The sequence below is a fragment of the Microcebus murinus genome, chromosome 3, assembly GCF_040939455.1.
Source record: "Microcebus murinus isolate Inina chromosome 3, M.murinus_Inina_mat1.0, whole genome shotgun sequence".
Lineage (NCBI taxonomy): Eukaryota > Metazoa > Chordata > Mammalia > Primates > Cheirogaleidae > Microcebus > Microcebus murinus.
This window is the reverse complement of record NC_134106.1, coordinates 87623280-87649314: the sequence shown is the minus strand read 5'-3', so window position 1 is coordinate 87649314 and position 26035 is coordinate 87623280. Positions and strand designations below refer to the sequence as shown.

General features: G+C 41.0%; 1 protein-coding gene across 2 annotated transcripts; it reads left to right on the top strand.

Moving 5' to 3' along the window:
* Nucleotides 1–870: 870 nt before the first annotated feature.
* ZNF518B (zinc finger protein 518B) lies at nt 871–24680 on the top strand. 2 transcript variants are annotated; one of them, XM_012737593.3, is made up of 3 exons: nt 871–994; nt 3305–3691; nt 12359–24680. In XM_012737593.3, exon 3 carries the CDS (start codon nt 12555–12557, stop codon nt 15816–15818), a length of 3264 nt encoding a protein of 1087 aa, XP_012593047.2. In that variant the 5' UTR covers nt 871–994; nt 3305–3691; nt 12359–12554; the 3' UTR covers nt 15819–24680. The 2 variants fall into 2 exon arrangements, with proteins under 2 accessions (XP_012593047.2, XP_012593050.2); XM_012737596.3 differs by lacking the exon at nt 3305–3691.
* Nucleotides 24681–26035: the final 1355 nt, after the last annotated feature.

Here is a 26035-nt window from a genome sequence, read left to right as displayed (position 1 = left end):
TGATGGTGCTGCTGTGCCACAATCTGCCCTTGCTGAGGAGCAGATTTACTTTGTGGGGGGCAAACAGGTCACTGATTATGGGGACCCTGGCACTATGGCCCCCTTCTTTCCTTAGGGAGGGCCTGTTCTATTATAAATAAGTCTTCCAGAAGATCGTAGGCGCCGGTTTACGTGGAGGGGTGCTGGTTCCCTGAAAACAGTACTAAAGTCCAGGAGGCCAGGAAAAAAAAAAAGCATTAAATGAGATCACACCATCTCCAGGCTCTACAATTGTCTTGCCTGACCCTCACAATAACCTACGTGCTAGATGAGGCTGTAGGCCTCAGGTATGGTCTTCCCCACCTTTAGAAACGAAAAGACTGAGACAGAGAAGTCAAGGGATTTCTTTGCCCTAGGTCCAGCGGCTAAACTGTAAAGGACTCGGGAGAGTAGGGATTCGAACTCAGGACTCCGAGGCCATCTCCTTCACTGAAGAGAGCTTTAGGGAGTATACATTTGGAGGCACAGCTCCTTTTCTCTCGCTTCCACTCACGCGCTGCCTCACTGAAAGCTCCCTGAGGGCAGGCACCAGGCCCGCCCTCCGCTGCCCGCTGCCCGCCGGCGCTCACGGAGGTCAGCGGGGCCGAGCGCTGAGCCAGAAGCCGCGCTGCTTTTGCATGGGAGGCGCCTGAGCGTGCGGGCATGTCTAAGTTGCTCGCTGCTACGCGAACGCCTTGGGTAGAGCTCTACGCCCAGAAGCCGGTCTGGGCCGGTTCTCAGCTCCTCCTCGCTCTAGGTGGCGCCGAAGCCCGGCGGGGGCCGACGCAGCCTTAGAGACCTCAGGCGCCGGCCTTGCTGTAGCCGCCCAGCCGCGCCGCAGAGCGCACGCGCGGCGCCGGCCCGGCTCCGCCCCCAGGTAGGGACCTACAGCGGGCGCGGCGGCGGCGGCGGCGGGCTGCAGCCGGCGGTGTAGACGCCCCTTCGCTGGGACCTTGCACCGGGGACAGGCCGGCCGGTGAGTGGCGGAGCGGGAAGGCGCAGGCGCCGGACCCGCGTGCCGGGACAGAGCGCCGGGTGGAGCCGGGAGGCGCTCAGCCGCGGCGGCGGGGGCCTGACGGGGCCGGGCCGGGTGTGAGCCCGCGGCCCCGCGTGCCCCGGCTGCTGGCCGGCGTCGTGGCGAGCAGCAGCACCCGGGGGAGCTGGTCGCGGGCTCTGTCCGGGGCTGGGGCGCGGCAGGCGGTGGGCGCCTGCTGGCGGGGTGGGGGCGACAGGCCGCGGGGTGAGCAAGGCCACGGGCCCGGCCTGAGTCGGCCCGGCGTCCCCCCGCCCGCCTTTGTGCCGCCGCGACCCCGCGGCCTCGCCGGACGCGCGGGGGGCACCGAGCGCCCGCGGAGCCCGGCCTCCTCCCCGCCCCCCGCGTTTTAAATGATGCCTGGGCTCTGAGAGTTCCTCCCGGTCGGCCGGAGCAGGAAGTGTCGTAAGGAGGCCATTTTTAAAGCCTCCTGCGGGCCTCGGAGCTGAGCGTTGACGATCTTTGGTTTTCTTCAGTTTTAAGAAGCCCCCGGACGTCCCCGGGCGACAGCGATGTAATCTCGGTGTGCCCGCGCCTTCCCGTCCTCGCGCCCGCGAGGTTAGGTGTGGACTCGCCCTGGATAATGGGTGCCATCGGTGGGAGCGTGCCAACAATAAACTTGAAAACCAGACTGGCATTGTCTTTCCTTGGGAGCGTGCGAGTGTGTCCAGGGATGGGCTTATGCATTGAGGACCTTGGGGGTCTTTTGTTGGGAGAAAGTGTTAAGGAGGGACAAGTGGATAAATGGTGATGGTCTGAATTGTTGCAGATGCTGATGTCGTTCTTTGTGGGCCCTCCCCATCCCAACCTGCCCTTTTTATCTTGTTGCCTTTGGGGTCTAGGGATGTTGAAGGTCATATAAACTATGTGGGGTTCAAAAGAATGCAAGTTTCTTAACTGGAAAGGGAAAGCCAAGGAGAGAATAAGGAAAAAAAACACTTAAGTCCTTATATATAAGTTGGATTTTTAGTGTATCCCATTCAAATAACCCTGACTTTAAAAACTGGGATAATGAACGATTTGTCAACGTAACCTTTAAAAAATAGTAAAGTGGAATACTGAGCACTATATCTTGTTTAAAAATAGAAATCTACTCAGCTAAACTGTAATGTTGTGTTAGAATCCTTAAAACGTTGTCCCTAAATTTAGAATTGAAATCACCAAGAATTAAGACATACTTTAGTCTCTAGAATCTTGACTATTTATCCTGTAGAAGAGCAGAGAGAGAGAGAATGGGAATGTGTCTCTTTATTTTTCTCTGAGTCACATATGCAGAGTTCAACCCAGCCTGTAATGTGTGTTCACAATAGGAAATACCAACCGAGCGTTCAGAAAATACTATTTAGAAACCAATGTTGTATACCATAGACTCTCTAAGTAGAATACAAATAAAATGTTTGTTTTTTTAAATTGTATGATATTGATACCTTTAACCTAGGATGCATTTTTTTCAAAAACAGTATCTTAGATCAAATATAGCCTTGGAAAATAATACATTTGTATGTATCCAGTTTTGTTATGCTGATAACATCCATTGCAAGTGCAACTCAGAAAAAGACAAAGGAGAGCATTACTTTATTGGGATTACTCCCTTTATGTGTTTTGCCAAACTTAAGAAGATTTTAAAAAGGCAAAATGGTAATTTAAAAAAAGATCATACTTCAGTCTCTCCAGGTCTGTTTGCCTTTAAGTAAAGGAATCTAGGCCAGTTTTTGTGCAACAGGAAGAACAAAGAATATTTTTCTTATTATCACTATGAAGGCTTCCATTTCTTTCATTTACTCTTTCAACCAATAAACATGTTATATGTCTTCCTTGGCCAAGCCCATTGCTAATGATTATAATAAACAAGGTTCTCCAGAGAGAGAGGGTTTTCCCAGTCTTGATTTTTCTCAAACTGCCTATTGTCTACTAGAATTTCTATGTGAACCCAGCCAACTGCAATTTCCAGGATTCATCCTTGGAGTGAAAGCAACTACAGTTCATCCAGTCTAGACATTTTCATCATGAAGTGGGGGTGGGGAGGCATTAGAATCACCTGGGAAGAATTTTAAACCACATCCCAGGAAAAGAGTGATCTGATTAGGAATCCTTTTTTCTTTTTTTTAAATAAAAACTTCTGGGTGACTTTGCCATATACCCCTGCTTGAGAAGCATTTCTGGGGCTCATTCCCCTTAATTTTCAATACATCCTGAAAAACCAAGGCTGTGCCAGTCCAGGACTTAAAACCAAGTGTGTGGCTTCTGTTGCAGGCCTCTCTGCAGCACCTTGCTGCCACCCAGAGTTCTGAGTGGAGAAGCCTACCACGGCCTGAAGTTGTGAAACCGATAGCACTTGGCATCTGAGAAGAGGACTAAAGGGGAAGGAAGAGCCCATGGACTTGCCATGTTTTTGTTATAGATCTGCAGCTGCAAGGCTCCAGTCAGGAAATAAGAACAGTGATCAAGTGGCAACAGATCCCGACTGTCATGTCGGTTTACAGCCTCACACAGTAGGGTAGCAGAAAACAAAGAATTTAGATTGGACACTGGCTACTGCTGTTCACCATCTGTGTGACCTCAGAAAAGCCATATAACCTCTCCAGACCTACTATCTTGGAAGAAGCAGATAATTGAAGGCTGGCTTTGAGAAGTATCAAGGTAACATATGAACCTACTTGTGCAGGCACCCCTTCCACCTAACTTGGGCCAAAATATTCCAGGATTGACAAGCAGCCAGCACTGAGAGAGCTTTCTGATCAGATCCTTGATAGAGCATTTACCACTTCACTGAAACTACCCACTCACATCTCTCCATCTCCTATTACATGCCTTAAAGATGGCCACCCATAGCAAGTGTGGGGTAAAACAGTCGTAGTTGGTCCTCATTGCACTCACTCACTGCCAGGCACTGTGCCACGAACATTCAAGTTTCTGAGAATCTATAGAATAGATAACTGTCATTATGCACATTACAGAGAGGGTTCCCTTGTCCTGCCTCCAAGCACCCACAGGTAGGTTAGGTAGATAAAGTATTGTACAAGAATGTTGATACTATGCCTGCTGCTGTTCCCACATGCACCTGTAATATCAGGTGATTTTCAGCTTGGCTGCCTATTAGAATTACGTGGGAAGCTTTTAAACCCCTACCACCACCACCACCACCTCCCCAGTTTAATCGGAGTCTTTGGGAAATGGAAGCCAGGCATCATTTTTAAAGATCCTAGAAATTCCAGTGTGCAGTGGGGTAACCGACTGTCCCAGGCATCTCCTTTAAAAAATAAGTTTAATATCCTGGGCAGATGACAAATGAGTTGCCCTAAAGCACCCCAAGTTAAAAACCACTGGTTTAGTAAGGAATATTTCTTCTGTTTTTTATTATACTTTTGTTAAATTCTTAATCGATTTCTTCAATATTTTGGGTTTTCATTAAGGCAAAAAAAAAGGAGTAAAATGGAAAAATTATGTGTCCCTCATTTTTAGCACATTTAGAGACCTGAAGCCAGCCTGTGTTTTATGACACAGGCTGTTTTAGAATTTTGTAATGCTATTTGTAATACTACCATATTTTTACATATATGTGTGTATATGTATTTTAATCCTAATGAGCATATTTACTCTTTCACATTTTTTCACATATGAAACTAAGTTTTAGGCTTTAAAAACTCTAGCACAGGCCGGGCGCGGTGGCTCACGCCTGTAATCCTAGCTCTCTGGGAGGCCGAGGCGGGCGGATTGCTCGAGGTCAGGAGTTCGAAACCAGCCTGAGCAAGAGTGAGACCCCATCTCTACTATAAATAGAAAGAAATTAATTGGCCAAATAATATATATAGAAAAAATTAGCCGGGCATGGTGGCGCATGCCTGTAGTCCCAGCCACTTGGGAGGCTGAGGCAGAAGGATCGCTTGAGCCCAGGAGTTTGAGGTTGCTGTGAGCTAGGCTGATGCCATGGCACTCATTCTAGCCTGGGCAACAAAGCGAGACTCTGTCTCAAAAAAAAAAACAAAAAAAAACTCTAGCACAGCTTATAGTTTTCCTTTTGAAAGGTTTTCTCTTAAACTGTTAAAAGCCTATAAAATAACTTCCCTTGTTTTTTGATGTGGACTCAATTGATGTGTTCAATGTTATCAAGTCAATCCCCAAAGAATTATCTATAGACAAGGTGTAAGGGAGAACTCCTTCCCCTCCTCCCCACTAATGAACTCCTGTTGATATAGGCCTTTATCTCATCATGTTTGTTAGATAAGCTTACCAGTTTTTTGTTTCTCTGGACATTACTGAACACCCTATATGTGAAGAAATCTCAGAAAAATATGTTGACTTATTTCTTGACAGAACATCTACTCTTTGCCAAATATAAAGTTACCTTCCATCTGCATATACCTTTTGCTTATTTATCATCACATCAGCTCTGTAAATTAGGCAGTATTGTTCTCATTTTACAAGTGAGGAAATTCAGACTCAGATAGGTTAACAAGTCCAAAATTACAAGGCTAGTAAGCCATAGACCTAGATTTTGAACCTTGTTTTTGATATCCCAAAGTCATTAGTCTTTTCGCTCTGTTACACTGAGCTGCTTTCACCCATAAAGCAAAATAATCAGGCAAGGGCTGTCTCCTGAAGGCTTCTTGCCCCATTTTGTTGCCCAAGCAGTACACTTGTTTTCAGAAGGAAATCTAAGATCCCAAGGGTGGTGTGTTTGTCAGCAACATTCAAAAGTACTTTTGTCCTCAAAAGCAATCAGTTTGCATTGTATTCATTTCTAAGTGCAAGGTAGTTTGCCATAAAGATGGTAATGCTTAATTGAAGTTTTTCTCTGTTTAGACCTGTTTACCCTTTCAGTTCAAATTCTGAGTCATTATAATGGTCTGAAAAAGCTCTTGCTGAGGCAACAGTTTTTTCATAAATATCACCCGTTAGGGAAATATTGGCAGTTTACATGTATAATGTTAAAATTTTTCCCTGCTAAAGTATTACTTGTCTATGTGCCACTGGACATTTCAAGATAGAATTGTTTTAAATTTTTGGTTACTTGGCAAAGTTAGTCAGACAAGCCTTTGCTATGGCTAAAGAGACAGAAGGAAGGTAGGTATAATTTGTCATCAGCCTTGCTATTAGGCTGAGTGCTTTGCATACATTTAGGTTGCTTCACCTCATCACCCTTTAAGTTTCATGATAGCAAAGCCTGTTTCCTTGCCTCTCAATGCACAGAGAGAAATCACTTGTCTAAGGACCCTGCAGATAAAGAACAAGATCAGAGTTTGAACTGCAAACCTTCCAGCACCATTCCCTTTGCTCTTCATGGGTACAGCAGCTATATCCTTGCCTCAACAAGTGTGGTAGAAGCGACATTCAAAGGAGGATTTCTAGTTCAGAATTCCTGAAAAGAGCTGCCTAAGTTGCTTCTCCATCCAAAAAGGATGCAATCAGTCAACTAATACTGGGTTTGCTAGGCATCTCTTGTGAACAAAAATGTATGTGATGATCCATGTAGCATGCATGTGATATAATTAGCCAGCCACTTTTTTTTTTTTTTCATATTAACATCTGGCATGGAAATGCATTCATTTGCTACAACCTCATTTCACAATTTGGCTGAGCTTTGAGAGAAGTGGGTGAGGAAAAGGTAGTTTAGTAACTAGCTTATACATAAACTAAAATCACAGTGAGTACTCTAATATTTGGAGTGTCTTCCCTATGGTGATTATGAGCGGCTGTTAGCCTTTTTGCTGTAGAAACTGAATAGGTGATTTTGCCCCAGTGGTGAATTATCCTTTAAGCAATACAGCCAAACAAATGTGATTAAAATTATAAAATGAAATGTAGTATATGTTGTGGAAAGAGCAGATTCCAGAGTCAGGCAGCTGTGAAGCCTGTCTTTTAGCCCCTCTGACTATGTGATTGGTATAATTTCTTCATTAACAAATGGGAAATAATATTTTTAACAGATATGTCAGTTACTTATCTAAAAGCACTCTTATATTATGCCATTGAATCCTCATGATACCTGGGGTAAGCCCTGTTACTGTCTTATTTTACAGGTGAGAATCAGTTTGGTCCCCAGATCAGATACCTAGAAAGCGATATCACTAGGATTTTCAACCTTATAATCTGATTCCAGAGTCTCTAAACATTATTTTCCCACTATTTCTCTTCTAATTTTACTGACATTGGATATTTCCAGTATTTAGAAATCAAATGTTTCCTTTTTAATAGGCACTTAAACAATCTTTCATGTTTTTAATAGCCTTCAATGTGACTGACCTGGTTTCTTCCAAACTCAATATTTTTTTCCCGTATGCCCCCATAATAAGTCTTTAAGAAAACAGGGCAATAAGCTCAAAATTAAAAAGAAAACCCACCAACAGTGAATGTAGTTAGGCTTTTATCCTGGCCTTTCTTTTGAAAAAAAGGCAAGAACAAGACTCAGTCTAGAGAACACATCTACAGCATACTTGTGTGCCACTTCCCTTTGTGCATGGCAGTCATCTGTGGCTGATGCTGTAGATCAAGGGTCCTCAAATTTTTTAAACAGGGTACCAGTTCACTGTCCCTCAGACTGTTGGAGGGCTGGACTATAGTTTTAAAAAAACTATGAACAAATTCCTATGCACACTGCACATATCTTATTTTGAAGTAAAAAAACAAACAGGCAAAAACACCTGCATGTGGCCCACGGGCCGTAGTTTGAGGACACCTGCTGTAGATAATTCTACATTAAAAAACTCTATGCTATTAAATAATTTTTGGAAAACAGACAAATTAATATTAAATTGACATTTATTGTGCCATAAAGTTAATAATAATATTTTCTGTGTTTTTGAGAGCCCTCCTAAATTATCTGAAAGAATTTATGTTTCTAGTCCAAGGAGGTCAAAAATGCAGAAGCTTTTGTAATACTAGCATTGCGAGTTGGGAAGGCAGGTGAGCACTGGCCCTGATGTTGATGGTGATTTATTGAGTGCCCTCACAGCATCAGTTGCACCTGTGCCCAGACTTTTATCTACAGTGTCTTGTAATCTTTGGTCATCACTGGGCAGTGACTTGCCAAGAGGTCTTAGCTTCATAGGTAGTTGTACTTGGATGTGAACCAAATGGAGGAAGTTGTGTCGAAGGAATAGTGGTTTGGGAGCCCATTACCCAAATGTGCCTTCTGCACCCTCAGGAGCGAGTGTCCACGTGTAAATACCAACATCAACGTCATCTTCATTCTTCCATGCTGCTGCATCTGTTATCTTTGTCCGGGAGCATTACATCTGAGATATCTTTCCCCTGTTAGTAGCCATACAGGTTGCAAAGGCCAAAGAGAACATCACCTGCTTGTTTTGAAGGAACCTCACATTTTTTTTAACCTGGACTGAGGGAAGTGGCAATGTAGTCACATTGCATTATTTTGAGAATAGCTAAGAAGCCAAGAAGATATTTTCTAACCCAAGTGACATAATTCAATCATGGCCTAGATATCCTGCCTTCCACATAAACTGCATTTGCTAATCACAGCCTTATGTTTCATATGGGCACTTGTTCCTGGATTCTTAATTCAAAATAACTGCTGAGAAAGTTTTGCAGAGGCTCTTCCAAAAGGACTCTGCCTTCCTCAGGCACTCTGGCTGGCTTGGTTAATTCTCCAGGGACTTTGCTTTGTCACTGCACTCTCCACTTCTTGCTAATGGACATGATCTTACTTTCCAGTCTATCTTAGACTTCCAAGTCTTCAGTTTTAGAAGGAATGACACCCTTCAGTTTTTAAAAGGACTTAGAAAGTGGCAAAACTGCATTCTGTGATTTTTTTTAAAAGAATTCTTAGAGACTGGGAAAGGGGCTGAAAAATGAAAATGTGCCAATAGAGTCCTGGTTTGGATGATTCTTCAAATAGAGGAATCTTGTCCCATGATTTATTTGAGAATTTCTTATAGTTAATATATAAAGTGTTGAAACAATCTGGAAGCAAGTTGTACCAGGCAAGTAAGTTAGTTTCTCTCTCTCTCTCTCAAATACATACACACCCCAGTAGAGTTATGAGGCTGGTAGATCAGAGCATGGCATACATATTAACTGGTATGCAAATCTTTTGAACAGAATTGAAAACTAAAGACTGGATGAGAGAAGAGATGTGCAGATTAGTAACTGATCTATCAAGAGGGATTAAGTTGTTTTTTGTAGCTCCAGAGTCAAGATAGAAGAAAGTAAGTTATAGGGAAGCTGATTTTGGTTTCATTTATGGGTAGATTGGTTATAATGAGAACTATGTGGAAATAGAATTAGTTGCCTGTAGAAGAAAAGAATTTTCTGCTTATGGCAACATTAGACATCAACAGCATGGTCAATTGGTAAAAATGTTTAAGGATTTAAATGTTGCTGGAAGCTTCAGCCAGTGATTTTGAATGCTGGCTTTTCATCAGCCTGGGGTGCTTTTACAAACCACAATAGTCTCTTCTCTAATCCTCCCTTCTGAGATTGACTAGCTTTGGGATGAGGCCCAGGAGTGTCCATTTTAGCTGTGATTCTGAGGCGCCTCCAGATTCAGGACCATTGGACCAGTTCCCCCTTATTACCTAACGTAAGCCTTATGTTCTTTGAGCCTGTTGTTTTCTTAGACTCTGGTTGCTGCTAAGGCCTTTGTTTTACCTGGATAAAAATGCCTACATGACCATGTTGATGATAGTAGCATTCTTAGATGATAAAGTCTGTGATTTCAAGATCAGCAATGTCACGCTGGGCTTAGAAAGCAGATGCAGATGGGTGCCCTGCTTGGGGTCACTTGATGAGCAGCAGAAGTTCTGAGTATCACTTCTATCTCCCTTCAGTAATCTCTTTACAAATTGGGAAACTAAAATGTGTGTCAGCTTTTCCAAGTGACTCCTCTGAAAGTTCTGTTGTCTATAGCACAAGTACAGTGGAATCAATGTGAAAGCTCTTGTCTTTTCCCATGTTTATGTGTTTGCCAGTTTAAGGCATTCGCGTGTCCTATCCAAAATCACTGTCCCTTGCCTGGGTATGTGTTTGAACATTGAGGGAATAGACAGCCCCTTGCGACTCCACAGGCCTCCATCTGCTTGATGTCTAAGTATTATATGCACACTTATGGTAGGGCAAGACTGACTGTGGCCCTAGATGTGGCATGGCTGGGTTGCATGCCTTTGAAAGAAGGTAACTATTTTCCCAAAAGCAAAATAGGAAAAGACAATACTGCAGCTTGTCATCAGATGTGATGTGTTCTTTTGGTGTTTTCCAAAGCCGCTTTTGAAAGGCATGTTTTAGGCCAGATCAGAATATGTGCCTGTTGTTTCTCCAGACACCATGGAGAAGCCTTTCTGCTCCCCAAGTTAGCCTTTCACACTCACTTTATGTGGCTCTTGTGCCAGAAGGCAGCTGCCAGTTCTCTTTCGTGTTTCTGACAAACACTGACTGAGTGCCTCTGTGTGCTTCCTACATTCAGAGAAGCACTTGGGATTCTCACAAGTGTCTCCTTACCCTAATCATGGCAGCTCTGGGAGAGGTTGGGTAAGTGATGCTAGTTCTAATTGCCAGATGGAAAAATAAAGGCTCAGGAGATTTAAGTGGCCTTTTAAAGGTCATGGTAGAAAGGCTTTTAGCAGATTCCAAACTAGAATTGTTTTTGTTTGGCTCCTAGTTGTTTATGTTCTTTAAAAAATTATCTTTAAAGATTGTTTAAAAACTAATCACTGTGTTACATGCATGAGTGCGTATTAGAGAACTTACTTGCTCTAGACAATGTTTGTCACCTCTTCTGCCCCAGTCCAAGCTATTTGTGGTCTCCCTGCTGCCATCATTTGCCCCTCACAGACTCTAGTCCTCACAGCAGCTAGAGGCTGTTGTTGGAATATAAATCAGCTGCCCCTTCTACCATGTCCTGAGGATATTGTGTTGTAGATCTTCCCTGACTGTATCTGCTGCCACCGCCCCCCCCCTCACTCCTTTGCTTGTTTCCCCCAGACTTGGAGCCTTCTTGCATCCCCCATATGCACCCACTTCCCCAGACCTTTGCCTTTTCTCTGCTTGAAACACACCTTTCCCAGACAGCGACAGCTCTCACTCTCTGGCTGCTCCCAGATCTCCACTGAAATGGCAACTTGAAGTGAGGGATTTCCTGGCTTGGTTAATTCTGCAGGGACTTTGCTTTGTCACTACACTCCACTTCTTGCTGATGCACGTGATCTTACTGTCCAGTCTATCTTAGACTTCCAAGTTTTCAGTTTTAGAAGGAATGACACCCTTTAATTTTTAGAAGGACTTAGAAAATGGCAAAACTGCATTCTGTGATTTTTTAAAAGAATTCTTAGAGACTGGAAAAGGGGCTGAATAATGAAAATGTGCCAGTAGAGTCCTGGTTTGGATGATTCTTCAAATAGAGGAATCTTGTCCTGTGATTTATTTGAGAATTTCTTTTAGTTAATATATAAGGTGTTGAAACAATCTGGAAGCAAATTGTGCCAGGCGAGTAAGTTAGTTTCTCTCTCTCTCTCTCTCTCTCAAATACATACATATACACACACACACACACCCTGGTAGTGTGTGTGACTGTCCTCTCCTCCATACCCAGCCCTCCAGCCTCATCACAGAGACATCCCCTCTCCCTCTTGCCTTGTTTTATGGTATTTTCTTCCAATTATCTTACCACCATTTGATAAATATGTAATCTGTACTTTTGTTCCCTGCCCTGCAGCACTTAGAATAATGCCTGGCACGTGATAGATGCTCAATAAGATGTTAAAGGAATAATTATTTGTCTTCCTAATATGTCAGTATTTTTGGCTTCTTAGCTCTTGTGAGAGCAAGTCTAGTGTGTGAGTGAAAGAATTGGTACCCAAGCTGATAATAAGTGTAGTGTAGAAATAAATGTAGTGTAGAAATAAATGTGAACAACTGGGCTGAAGCCCTAGCTCTACAACTTGATAACTAAGGTGTTCAAAAACTGAACTGACAGTTTTCTGTACAAGATTTTTATGAAGTTAATAGGAAATTATATCTCTGAAATTGTTAGGATGTGGTCACTGACACTTAAAAATTTAACTTTCACTGATCAAAGGCTATTCTGAATGGTTGCTATCGTGTCCTTGTTTCTGGTATGTGTTTGTTCATGATTGGTCTTAAAGTGATGATTTTTAGGGTACTGAGTGTGAAAATGTTTTTAATTTAGGCTTATTTGCCAACTCTGTTGTGTTATGTGTTACTATAACATAGGTATCCAAGTTCATATGTTGAGAGTTCTCATAAAATTTTCAAGGCCATTAAAATAGGGGGTAATAGCTCAACTAAGCCTTAAATTCTTGTTTTAATCATGCTTTATGGTTTTGTTTCCTTTAGTGTTGCCGGAAATATCAGAAAATTGAAAGCAATCATATTTTGTGATCCTGTACCTACTGTGGCAGTATATAAAAAAAGAATAAGTGTGTACCCAGGAACTAGCTGCTCCTCTACCAATCACAAACTGTATTGAAAGATGCCTCCTAAGGATTTTATCTTGTGAAATCTTCTGAATTTCAGTCAGCTATTTTTAGAAATGCAGATAAAGAAGATGAAGGATATTGGACAGCAGTTATATACTACACAAGTGAATGGTGGACATAATTCCTTGACCATGTCACCCAAACAACCTGATGCTAATGGAGCACCTCGACCAGATAGACAGGAAGTGCAAACTCTTTTGTATCAAGGCTCAGAGGCAGAGGCTGCCATGATGACCATTGCTACATGTGTAAAGTGCAAAAGTGTTCACAAAATCCCACTTCAAGATTTGAAAAAGGGTATGGGTATGGGGCAAAGCCAGAAGGAAGACATATATGTCTGCTTCAAATGCAAACTCGGTGTGGCCCCTCCCAATTTCCATTTTGTGAACAATAATCCTAGTGCTACTCATGTCGGAAATAAAACTGAAACCGTTTCAAGTTCTGTCAATAATAAATTTAAGGTAAGGAACTTTAAGCCAGGCAAATATTATTGTGATAAATGTCGATTTTCCACAAAGGATCCTCTGCAGTACAAAAAGCACACACTTCAACATGAAGAGATTAAATTTATTTGTTCTCACTGCAGCTACATTTCATATACAAAAGGAGAGTTTCAGAGGCATTTGGTGAAACACACAGGCATATTCCCTTATCGGTGTGAGTATTGTGACTATGGTGCTATTAGAAATGATTACATTGTCAAACACAGGAAGAGAGTCCATGAGAGGGCTGGTGCAAAACGGCCACCTAAAACTACTGCCAAGCTGGAGCCGAAAAGAGCCAGCACTTCAAAACAAAACACAGAGCTTTTGAAAGTTTCTAATCCAAAGACTGCATTTCAAAATAAGTTATCAGATCAACTTTCAAGGTTCTCTCTCCATGCAAATAAAGACAAAATGCACAATATCATGTTGTTACCTGAACCAAAGGAATACCAAAAAGATGTAGTGTGCATCCCAAATAAAATGGCCCTGTCTGAGCAAAATGAAGTCAACCTGTTTGAGAACAAAAATGTTGAAGTAGAAGTGTTATCTCCTGCAAAAGAACCAGTTCAGCCTGGTATGCCATTAACAGTTGTGGCACCAGCAGAACTAGTTGTCCCTGCAAACTGTTTAGCTCAGTTGATAGATGTGAAGGTTGTCAATGGTACACAGCAGGTGGTTCTGAAACTGTTTCCGCTGGAAGAAAATAATTCCCATGAAGCCAGCAGGGGTGATGGAGGTAATTTTGAGCGTATGACTAAAGAGAAGGGTTCAATTGAACAAGAAAAATTAGTTTCTGCAGAAAAAACAAAGTCAATAACAATTGAAGGGAATGTTGGAAAACTTGTAGGCATTGATAATCTTCAATCTTCAGTTCAGAAACAATTTAAAAATGTGAAATGGGTAAGGTCTTATGATTTTTTCATGTCGGACTCTAATGTTCACAAACATGTAGAATCCTTTCTCAATTCTGAAAGAGTTGAGGATTTACAGAAAAAAAATAATTTATATCCACATAGAACTTCTCTTCCTTCCATTGCCTTAAAAGGTCGTTCACCAGCATGTGTATTAAAAAACAGTGTTTTATGTGGTCTTGGAGGTGCATCAAACCCTTTTCCATATAAAGCTGCTGTTTCTTTTGCTGAGGATGGAAGAAGTTTACCCAGTGACTCACAGCAGTTACTCCCTCTTGCTGCATCACCTGCAACCATTTCCTTCTCTGGAGAAAAGGGCTTATTGCCTATAAGTGAAAATGACTTGGAATCTAGAAGTAACATCAGTTTTCCTGTAAAAATGGTTTCCTCTAATGGGAAGCTGGAAAATAACCAGACAGAGGAACACAAGGCAGTTTCAAATATAGGCCAGATGTCCTCTCAACATAAAAGTGAGTATTTACACCTAAATATGACTGGAGAAGATAGAATTAGATCTCAACAATCTGTGGATAAGCCTTTGGAATTAAAGAATTCCGAAAAGACTAATGACGCTTTTGATGGCCCTGTCATCTCATCAGTATTTTCTCTAAGTTCTGGATCTGAAAATGTCCCTGAGGGTGTTAAATGGAATAGTTCAACATCTAAAATAAAGTCAATTGAACTCTTGCGCAGAAAGATAGCTCAGTTAATTGAATCCTGTGGCAAGCCTTCATCTCTGGGTGCAAACAGTGCACATCGTCGTCGTTCTGTAGGACAGGCATCAAAGGTAACTTCAAAAGCTACTCCTGAAGGTATTCAAGAAATTAATGTGTCATTCACTGGCCCTGGTCATTCCATGGGTATTCTCCAGAAACCTCAGAATGATGGTGGTATTACCAGTAATGGACACTTTACTCATCAGCAAATGTATCCACAGTTTGTAGATGGCATTGATGGAAAAACTGAAAGCAGAGTGACCAGAAAGCCTCATGTTGCCACTCCAGTGTTGATCCCCAAAGGAGCTGTGTTGAGGGTTCTCAATTCCTCTGAGGATGCCCACATCATAGAGGCTACATGTGAAGCGCCTGTCAACATACCTTGCAATAAAACACAGTTAATAAAACCGCTTCCATTCTGCTCTGTGAAACAGACCGACTCAGTCATACAGCCTTTGACAAGTGAAAGTGGGCCAATAGACATGTCCCAAAATCTTGAGACATCTTTTCGGCTTAAACCAAGAAAAGACAGTGCTATCTATAGCATCACCCCTAAAAAAACTGGCCTGCTGTATGGACAGCCAGGAAGCAGTGAATTGGGGAGGCAAGGGAAACTACTTTCCAGAAATCTTTCTATAGCTAGAAATAAAACCAAACAAGTAAACTTATCCAAGAAGAAAAACAAGATTCAGGCTGACTCGAACCGCTGTTTCAAGGATCCTTCAATTTTTCAGGTTGCAAGACAACTTCGACTAATAGCAGCTAAGCCAGATCAATTGATTAAATGCCCCCGTCGGAACCAGCCAGTCATTGTGTTAAACCATCCTGACGTTGACTCACCAGAAGTGACCAATGTGATGAAGGTAATAAATAAATATAAAGGCAATGTCCTCAAAGTTGTTTTATCAGAGAGGACTAGGTGTCAGCTTGGCATCAGACGGCACCATGTCCGGCTCACGTACCAGAATTTGGAGGAAGCCAACCAAATTAAAAGGCAAATGATGTTGAAAATGAAGCTTAAAAAAGTTCATAAAAACAACTACCAAGTGGTAGATTCTTTGCCTGATGATTCATCACAGTGTATATTTAAGTGCTGGTTTTGTGGGAGGCTATATGAAGACCAGGAAGAATGGATGAGTCATGGTCAGCGGCATTTAATAGAAGCAACTAGAGACTGGGATGTGCTTTCTTCCAAGGGCAAATAAGTAAAAAATTGTTCTTTGAAGCAAGTTATTTTTCTTTTAGTTTATTCTGGTTTGGGCTGCCCCTGTGCTCCCTGCCTCCCCCAGATTCAATAGGAGAAATACAGACTATAGAAATGAGAGCATCACTAATTCTTCAAATCCCCTGTAAGAATATTGAGAGCCAGTGGTCTGAACCTGAGATATGTGACTGGACCTTGAATGTATATGATGTTCCTGAAATTGTACACACAAATTGATGTATATGCGTTTATCTGGAGAGAGGAAGTGAAACTTTCAACAAATTTTCAGTGGCATCTGAGATCTCTCTTTGTTTAGCACCCCTTTCTCTGAGTAGATAAAAATTTCTTGTCATCCATCCAGAGGGGCAAATTGAGAATGTTTCACACATACTCTTTATATAAATGCTACTGAAGGATTAAACCTATGTTTTGGCATGCACATCCACTTTGTTCTTGCTTTAACTTGTCTCTTGGATATTTGATACGGAATGGAAAGTATATTTTTTACTTTATTAACTATTTTAAATTTGGTTATAGAAAAATGGCCATTCTTTTTAATCTGTCTCCCACTCTATAATACTCATAAGTGTTCCACATAGCACAGAGAGTTTTGCTGTTCTTGGCCGTTTTAAAGAATATTTCCAAGAACTTGCCTGAACTTCTTCAACAACACGTGTTAGGAGAAGAAAGGTAGTATTTTCAAATATTTACCTTTTACTTTGCTTTAAAATACCTTGATTTATGACAATTGGGTAGAGAATGTGCCTTTGGGGGGGGGGGAGATGGTTATAGTAAAAAAATATCTAAAATTAAGTCTTTGTCCTTAGCTCTCCCACAAACATAAATCAAATGGCCAATTAAAATGTGAGGAAACAGGCATCTTACAGCATAGATAAACTGGGGAAGACAATTCAAGGTGAGCTTGTAATGAAAGTTGTGAAAGGAGTTTCATGTGACTTGTAGTTTTCATTCGAGACTCATCCAGAGACTGGACAGACGCTGCCTACTGTTCCGATCACTGTGAGTCACAGACACTGCTCCTCAGGGCAGGTCCTAGCTCCTTTTGCCACTTTTTTCTCAACAGGATGTCTTATGTACTAGGACAGCTTCCTTGCTCAGTTCAATCTCTTCCCTTCTGTGGTGTTGAAGCTCCTTACTGTTTTCCCTCATGAAACTACTAGAAACTGGCAGCATCAACAAAATGGGAACCTCCCACTGTCTTTCCTAAAGTTATAGGAACAGGAATCCCTGGTTTTCATTGATAGTAGGAATCTGCTTCTAATTTCTCTTAACCACAGTCATGCTTTCCCTGCCACTTAGCCTGCCTTCCTGGGAAGCAGCTCTTGAGAATACTCCTTCTAGTACCCCTCTCTGCCAAGAGATCTCAGGACTGTCCTGATGTGCACAGCACCTTTGTGTACTTTAGAAAAAAGTCCCCAGACACACACGGGCACAGCTTTTTGGGCAGATACATGGCTTGGCAAATGCAGCTCAAGAGTGGATTTTAGTCCTCACTTGCCCAAGTATCCTGGCACCAGCCTTCATGCAGAACACAGATAGCACAGCACAGCCCAATTCTCCTTTGCCTCCCTTCAGGGACTGTTCCTGCCTTAGGGGACTTACGAGGTACAATGAATGAAACTGGGGGGCTGTTACATCTGAAAAAAAGACATAGTGATTTCTCTTATTGAGTAGGCAGCTGGAAACTTCCTGATTTTTTTTTCACATAGAAAGGTCTTAGATTATCTTCCAATAAATGGAATTGTAACCCCGTTGTAGTTCTCATTACAGATAATCAACATTTCTTATGTATAATTCAATACATGATCATTAAGTTGGTTAATTTTTATTGAAATTTAAAACCTGCATTTTATATATGTGTATATATGTATGTGTACACATAAATATTTTTTACCATATGAAAATTGCAGTAGCTAATTTTCTGGCTTCCTATTTTATAACAATATGTGGGCTAGAAAAATTTAAAACGTTTTTATATTCTAGAAACAATTTATTTTGGAAGCACATTTTTATAATGGTCTGAATTCATTCTTAGAAAATGAAAGCACAGTAAGTGATGGGGTCTGCTTCATGTGAACAAACAGGAATAAAAACCCCTGTGTATCATTTTATTACAGCATTTAGTCCTTGTGCATTTTTATTTGGTGCTTTTTGGGAAATGGATCTTGGATGCCATTTCACTACATAAAGAAGCATTCTGAAGTTTTACCCATGTTACAGATTTGTACTCTTCCAGCATGAAAGAAAGCTCCCAAGACATGGAGAAGAGGAGAGAAGAAGAAAAAGCTGTGATGTATCTTTTTTGATTTTTGTAATAAGTTTTTCTCCTTCTATACCTCACCACTTAGTAGCTTTTTCCTGAAAAGCTAGACTGAGACTTGGCCAGGAATCAGGTCAGTGTTAAGTGTCAACATATTTACACTTTGCGCATCAGCTATTTTTCATGTATTACTCTAAAACACAACTTATATACTTTGGAGGTTAATTTTGTGAGTAGAATATGTAGCAAAATTTGGGGGGATTTTCAGAACTATCATACCTTTTAAGGAATTAAAATTGTCCCTGGAAGTCATTAAATGGAAAAGCAAAAAGTAGCTGTCTTCCCTGAATAAAGAGCTTTAGACAATAGCTTAACATGTAGGTATATGTTGTGAAATAAAGACATTTCTAACAAAATTGGAGGGGGTAGGGGCAGAGCTGTGTTGAGTATTTGTGTGCTTTTACCTTGATCTTGAAAGACCTCTGGTCACTATGTTTTGTTAGTACTACTAATAAAATTATTTTAAACCTCTTTTTTAAAGTAGACTTTTTTTGGGGAGATTAGAAATCAGCTTTTTATATTTATGATATGGACAAATAGACTAAAACATTTAAAAAGAACCACTGACTCAGAGCATACTCTGATAGATTATATGTTAATCAAATTTTTATCCCCAGTCCAAAACATTTTATAAGCCCCTATTAATGGGCCAAGTGCTATTTGTTGAACTAAATTGAATACATTAAGTTTCAAAAGTTCTATCCCTTTTTCTTTAGGACATATTTAAGCCATCCCAGAAAATGAACATGTAATGCTGCTTGGCCTTTGGAATAATTTTTAAACCCATAAATGTCTATATGAGCAGAAAACAAAACTTTGTGTACCGTGTGTTAAGCATTATTGTAATTCTTGTGTTAACAGTTTGTGTGTCTGCTGCTCTGATTTTGAAACACATTTGTATATCGATATAGAAGTTGGCGTAAATTTTGTTAAATAAAGCAACTGTAAAATTTTCTCTGCTCTTTCATTTCAAATGTTAAGTAAGGTGGCTACTCATTGCACAGCCCATCTTGTATGATACATTTGTGAATCACCTTAAGTAAAGGCATCGTTCTATGTAACGTGTTCTGAATTCTTCCAAGGTGTATTCTGAATTAGATTAACTGCTAGTTAATCATGCAGACCCTGGTAAGAGACCAGATTACTTTTTTGTTTTGCTTTGGCTTAAATTCACAAAAGTGCTGGTTTGGACAGCATTGGCCTCTGCAGAGAATGTATGTGGGCACTTCCATGTCTAGTCTCTCAGGTAGGAGCAGGGCTTGGGTGGAAAGTCTCCAAGCAGTGATGAGCCCCTGAGTGGAAGTGTGAGAGAATCTGCGTTGTTGATGTCATCTCTCCAAGTACAGTTGATCTTTTGCACCTGATTTCACATGTATTTGGGAGGAAGGTGTATGAAGATATTTAAAGGGTACACTTAATTTCCTCATTTCATTCCCAGGGCCCAACAGGTTGAAAAGGAAGAGAATAGAACTTGAAATGAATACAGGCAGATCCTGTGGGAAAGAGATGTGAGTTGCTTAAGTTCAGCAGTTTGATCAGTTTATATCTGAGTTGAAGTGAGTCATTATCCTTGAATCCTGTAGGATTAGTCTGTCACCTTTGACAGACTAATTTCTCTTCAAGATTACACTATTCTCATAGAGTGAGTTGGGTGGCTTTCTCTCTGTAGGAAAGCAGAGATAAATAAGGCAGTAGGAGCCTGAACAGGATCTGCTTTAGGCATGGACTACCAGGGGTGGCTATAGTGCAACCAATAGAATAGGGAACATGGGCAGAAATTGACTTCAAAGGCATACAGCTAGGAAGTCGCCGTCATTGATCCACACTATGTTATAGGAAACATTAAGAAAACTAAAGTTCAGGAAGAGTTATAACACCTAATTCACCAGGTTTACAAGAGGATGAATGAAGTAATGTCCAGGACAGTGTTTTGACAAGAGCACAATATTACCCCTCATACCTGTAAAGTCCTTTGTTTTGCAATATGCAGAATTCTTTCCTGCCACAGCCACACTTGGAATGAGTTCCCTTCTTAAGGTTCTGACATCCATATTTTGGATGAGATGCCATGCTAAGGACTTTAGACTTAGTGTAGGGCAACACAATCCAATAGAAATATAGTGTGAGCCAATTATAGTCACATTTTTTAAAAAAGTTTTTGTTTCCCAGGCTGGCGTTGAACTCCAGGCCTCAAGCGATCCTCCCACCTCAGCCTCTCAAAGTGCTGGAATTACAGACATGTGCCACTGCAGCTAGTCTTAAAATTTTTCATTAACTGCATCTATTAAGTTTATATAACTTATTTGACTTTATTTTCTTTTTAAATCCTAATGTAGTGTGTTATTTGAATAGATTCCTTCTCGTGTTTAATTCTTTTTATATTCCTATGATAAACCCTACTTCGTCATGATCTTTTTATATGTGTATATGGTACTGCTGAGTTCACACATCTAACATTAGAAAATTTTACATAAGTGATACTGGTCTGTTATTTCCTCTTTTAAAACTGTCCTTATACTGTTTTATTTTCGGCATTATACTATTCTCACAGAGTGAGTTTGATTGCTTTCTGTCTTTCTCTATTTGGTGCAGATGTTTCAGAGTAGAGATCAGTTGATCCTTGAAGTGGTATGCATCTCACCAATAGCAACACCTTGGAGGGATGTCTTTAGCAGAGAAGGAAAGATAGGACTGGGGTCAGGAAGAGGGTGGAGTGGAAAAGTCTCAAATACTGATTTGATTTCTATACTGATTATACATTTTTTTCAGATTTTCTATTTCTTCCTAAGTCAATTTTGCTACTCTTCTGGTTTTTTGGTAGCTCTAGAAAAATGCAAACAACAGTCATGTTTTTGACATACAAATGCAAGTTAGATAATGCACCTTTTATTATTTGGTGGGACACACAAATCTATATGCCATTGCCTTAGCCTGCTTCAGCTGCTATAACAGAACACCACAGACTGGGTAGTTCATAAATAAGTTTATTTCTCACAGTCTGGAGGCTGAGAACACCAAGATCAAGGTGCCAGCAGATTCATTGTCTGGTAAGGTCCAGCTTCGTGGTTCATAGAAGGCACCTTCTCACTGAGTCCTCACGTGGCAGAAGGGGATAAGGGACCCGTCTCTGGCCTCTTTTATAAGGACACTAATCCCTTTCATGAGGGCTCTGCCCTCTCGACTTACCTCTCAGAGGCGCTGCCTCTTAATATAATCACATTTGGGGATTAGGTTTATATGTATGTGTGTATATATATATAGAGAGAGAGAGGACACAAACATTCAGACCATAGCAGCCATTGTGTGCATAAACTACATCCCCCATCCATTAAATGAGTCAATAAAAGTTAAGTGTTTGAGTAGGTGTGCTTTAATAATATTCTTTTAAAAGTTTTATTCAATTCATGACTAAAGCTCATAAAACCTCTAAAACCATAGTTTCCTTATCCTGACCATGCTTAAAAACATGCCTTTATATAAAAGACAGAGCTAGAAAGCAAATGGCGCTTGTCATAGAATGAACCTTGACTAAGTTGTAGAGAACAGTCACTACTGCTGCTATTGTTAGTTTTTTCAAGTCTTCAGACGGTTCTCAGGGCACTGGCCATTCTCTTTTCACAGCCACAGTGCCTGGCATTATCTGGGCTGAGCCTGTTGACAGTGCTGAGGCATGCCTGAGCTAGACTGTACCTGGAGTGTGCTCACATTTAGGGATCCTGGGGTCCCAGATAAAAAGCTCAGTATACAAGGAGCTGTCTGATGTCAACACTGAGCCCATACTAATCAGGATAATCTGACAACAAAACTGAAATTTATAAATCCATATGTGAAGGCCACTGCAGGTTAGACAGAACTCTTGCCAACCTCACCTTAGGGGCACACACGTTTCAGATGGCAGAATACAAAACAGAGAAAGAGTGACACTAGCACTTTAATGCCTCAGCCAGCAGATGACACATGCCATGTTCCCAACAGTTCATTGGCCAGAATTAGGAATTAGCTCAACAGTTTCAACCAACTGCAAGGAAGATCGGGAAATGTAGAGGAGCATGTAGAATATTTGGTAAACAATAACTTGCCACATTAATTGTGTGATGCTGAGCAAGTAACTCAGCCTCTCTGTGCCTCAGTGCCTGTAGTATTAGCCCCAATTGTACAGCCAAAACTAACATATCTTGCAGGATTATTATGAGAATTCACAATAATCATGGTATGTCAGTGTTTAATTCAATAAATATTTGTTTACTAATAAATTAACATCTTTTCTGGAGCCAGGCACATGCCGTCTTGATATAACAGTGAATATAATTGTCCTTGTGTTGCCTAGAATTAGCTACTCAAAGAAAGGGTAGTCCTTGATCTGATAGCATGAGCATTACCTGATATCTTGTAAGAACTATAGAATCTCTGGCCCCATTCTGACCTCCTTAGCAGAATCTGCAGATCCTGGGATGACTTGTATGCAGATGAGAGTTTTCCAAGCACTGGCCAAGGACACTGCTCTTTCATTTCTCCCTTTGTCAAGCAAATCTTTTGTTTTCTGTCTCAAGAACACCTGCTCTGATTACCTCAACCACTCCACCTGGAGGTTAGGGATTAGATGTTGCCATGGCATTGCTAGTGCTCTTAGAAAATGAGAGGAAAACTAAAGTGCTTATGGTCCAGTGGGTAAGATGGCATTTCATGTTATTAGAGAAAGTAAGACCATAGGCAATAATTAATGGTAATGTGAACCAGAGGTATAGGGGAGGGAGGGACAAAGCAGGAAAAAGACAAGGGATGGAGAACTAAAGGATGGTGTCCTTGCACCAGACACAATGGGCCCTGAAACCCAGGTGGAAAACAAGTGAACAAGATGCTGTTACTGTCCAGCTCTGATAAGAGCTTGCTCCGAGCGGTTCTCCCCAGAGCTGAACACCTGTTTGTTGTGGCTGTCTCTTTATTGCCAGTTTACTGTATTGCTGGGACTGAGGGCTAAGACTTCTCAGGGCCTCGTGCATAGTAAGCATGTGATTTATAGGCTAAATGGACTTTGAGAAGCACCCACTTAACTGTGCATACAAACCACGAAGGATCTCGTTAAAATGCAGATGCTGAGTCAGTATATCTGATGGTGCCGATGCTGCTGTCCTACGGGCCACACTCGGAAATCCTAAAGTTCGCTTTTGTAAAAACAATAAGCAGCAGCTGTTGGGGAAAGTAGCTTAGAACTCAGCTGCTCAGACATTCTTGCTTATTTCCACTAACTGACATAAAAAGCAATTGTGTCCTTAACTTTGCAGTTTACTATTTGAGCACAATACATCCAACCATGAATTCTTCAATCTTGTTGCAGAAACTATTAATAAACGGCAAACAGCACATCAGGTTGTGGAATAGCCTGCTTTTTATCATCTCAGCATCCGTAGACATCCCAAGACATCCGTAGCTCACCCCTCGACGGCCCTCCCCTCCAATGTCATCCCTGAGAGTTTGGGTCCTTGAAGCTCTTAATAAGGTAATTTGAACCATAAATGTGTATCACCCAGGGGTTTTGAATAATAATTTATAATGAACTCCTAGAAACATCCATTGTGTGGTGGCCCCCTGGAGAGCTCTAAGCTGATCCCTTGGTTTTCAAAACCACTAGTGAGTCTGGGCAGGTGCTTCAGGGCTAAACAGGTGGCACTGGAGTCCCCATCCCACACTCCAGCCAGAACAGCTCCGATTTTACCTATTGTTGTTATTGCAATTGTTGTTTTTAATTTGTCTGCAAATGTTTTGAGGAAAAGAAGCAATCCAACCCTTTGGAAAACTTCTAATTCAGCCTCTCATCTGACCCCAGTTAGAGTGGCTATTATCCAAAAACCCAGAAATAACAGATGCTGTCGAGGATGCAGAGAAAAGAGAACTCTTACATACACTGCTGGTGGGAATGTAAATTAGCAGAGCCATTATGGAAACCAGTATGGAGATCTCTCAAAAAACTAAAAATAGGACTACCATATGATGTAGCAACCCCACTGCTAGAGTAAGGAAATCAGTATATCAAAAAGATACCTGCACCCCCATGTTTATTGCAGCACAACTCATAATAGCAAAGATAAGGAATCAACCTAAGTGTCCATCAGTGGATAGAGAAATTGCAGTATCTATACAGTGAAATACTATTTGGCCATAAATAAGAATGAAATCCTGTCATCTGCAGCAACATGGATTGAACTAGAAGTCATTATGTTAAATGAAATAAGCTAGGCATAGAAAGATCAATGTCACATTTTCTTACTCATATATGTGGAAGCTAAAAAATTAATCTCCTGGAGGTAGAGAGTACAATGGCAGATACCAGAGGCTGGGAAAGGTGTCTTTGTTGAAGGGGGATGATGAAGAGAGGTTGGTTAATGGGCACAAACATACAGTTAAACAGAAGAAATAAGTTCTAATGTTCGATAGCAGAGTAGGGTGACAATGATTAACAACAATGTATTGTATATTTCAAAATTGGTTGAACACAGGACTTGAAATGTTCCCAACACATGGAAATGATAAATACTCAAACTGATGAATATTTTAAATACCCTGACTTGATCATTACAGAGTCTATGCATGTAACAAAATGTCACATGTACCCCATAAATATGTACAAATATTATATATCAATAAAAATTTTAAAATTAATGTAACTGAGTCATTTCCTTTCTTTCAGCCTCAATATTGTATAAATCCCTGTGTTTTAAAAGATCATGTATTATGTTTAAAGGAAAAAGGGAGTTCTTTCTAGTCTATATTTATTGTGGAAGAAATTCCACTAAGAAAGCCATAAAAAGAATTATGATTTAGAACTCAGAGGTTTCTCAAATAAAATGAGAGAAGATTATTATGGTCACTTATGTTTGCCAGTAATTCATACAAATGTTCTCTAAAACTGGAAGTTATTCATGTGTTCAAATACAGTAAGAACTAAGAGTTGTAAGAAAGCTAAAAATAAACAGTTTAGCCATAATAAATATTTTAATGGAGCATTTATTCTAAAAGCAAAATAAATTTTTAATCTGTAAAAAGTAGAGGTTAGACTAGAGCATAATAATAATGCTATTTATTATTCCTATCATTGTTACCATCAACTAGTTCTGGAAGGGGCCTTATTGCATCACATCTAAACCATGTCCTCCAATGAGCTTCCTTCTGTGTTGGCCCCAGCTGGGCACATACTTCTGTCGACTGGCATGGTTGGGTGACTTCCGTTGACAGGCATAGCCTGAGAACACACAGGATGTGCCCTCTCCACAGGCAGGCAGGCACCAATCGAAGAAAGCCCAGCAGGTACTGATGCCCCCAGGTTCCATTCCTTCTCGCAAACTCACTAATTGCACAAGTCATTCCATTTCAGTGGGGAGGAGTGAGTGGAGGTGGGCACCCGTGGAGTGTCCTTCAGTGATATTCTAGTGGAATATCCATCATGGCAACGGGAGGGCCCCCGCTGTGCTGGATAGGTTCAGCTTGTTCACTTGCCACCTTGCTTTGTGCCCAGAGAGGCTGAGCTCCATGGACTGAAATACTTGGGCTCCCTGACCCCCTAGCTTCCATTCGGGTTTGGAGATCAGAAGTTGGCAGTGAGGAAGCTGGAGGAATATAGACCCTGACCTCTTTATCCTTCCGAGTTCTTCTACCTAAGACCGCAGCCACAGGAAGAACTAGTTTTGTAGCATAGAAGTTTAGATAAATTTTGGACCCTCCTCAAAAAAAAAAAAAATTTACAAGTATAAAATTAAATATCTATTTTAAATGAGAAAGCTCAACTTTCAAAATTATAAAGCTTACAAATAACTCTGTCCACCAAATCTGTGCACACCTCAATAATATCTTTTCTGTACACTTTTATCTGCCTTCTCTTCATT

Bases quoted from the DNA above. Each gene is read 5' to 3' on its own strand.
- ZNF518B (XM_012737596.3), top strand. From the start codon at position 12,555: ATGCAGATAAAGAAGATGAAGGATATTGGACAGCAGTTATATACTACA.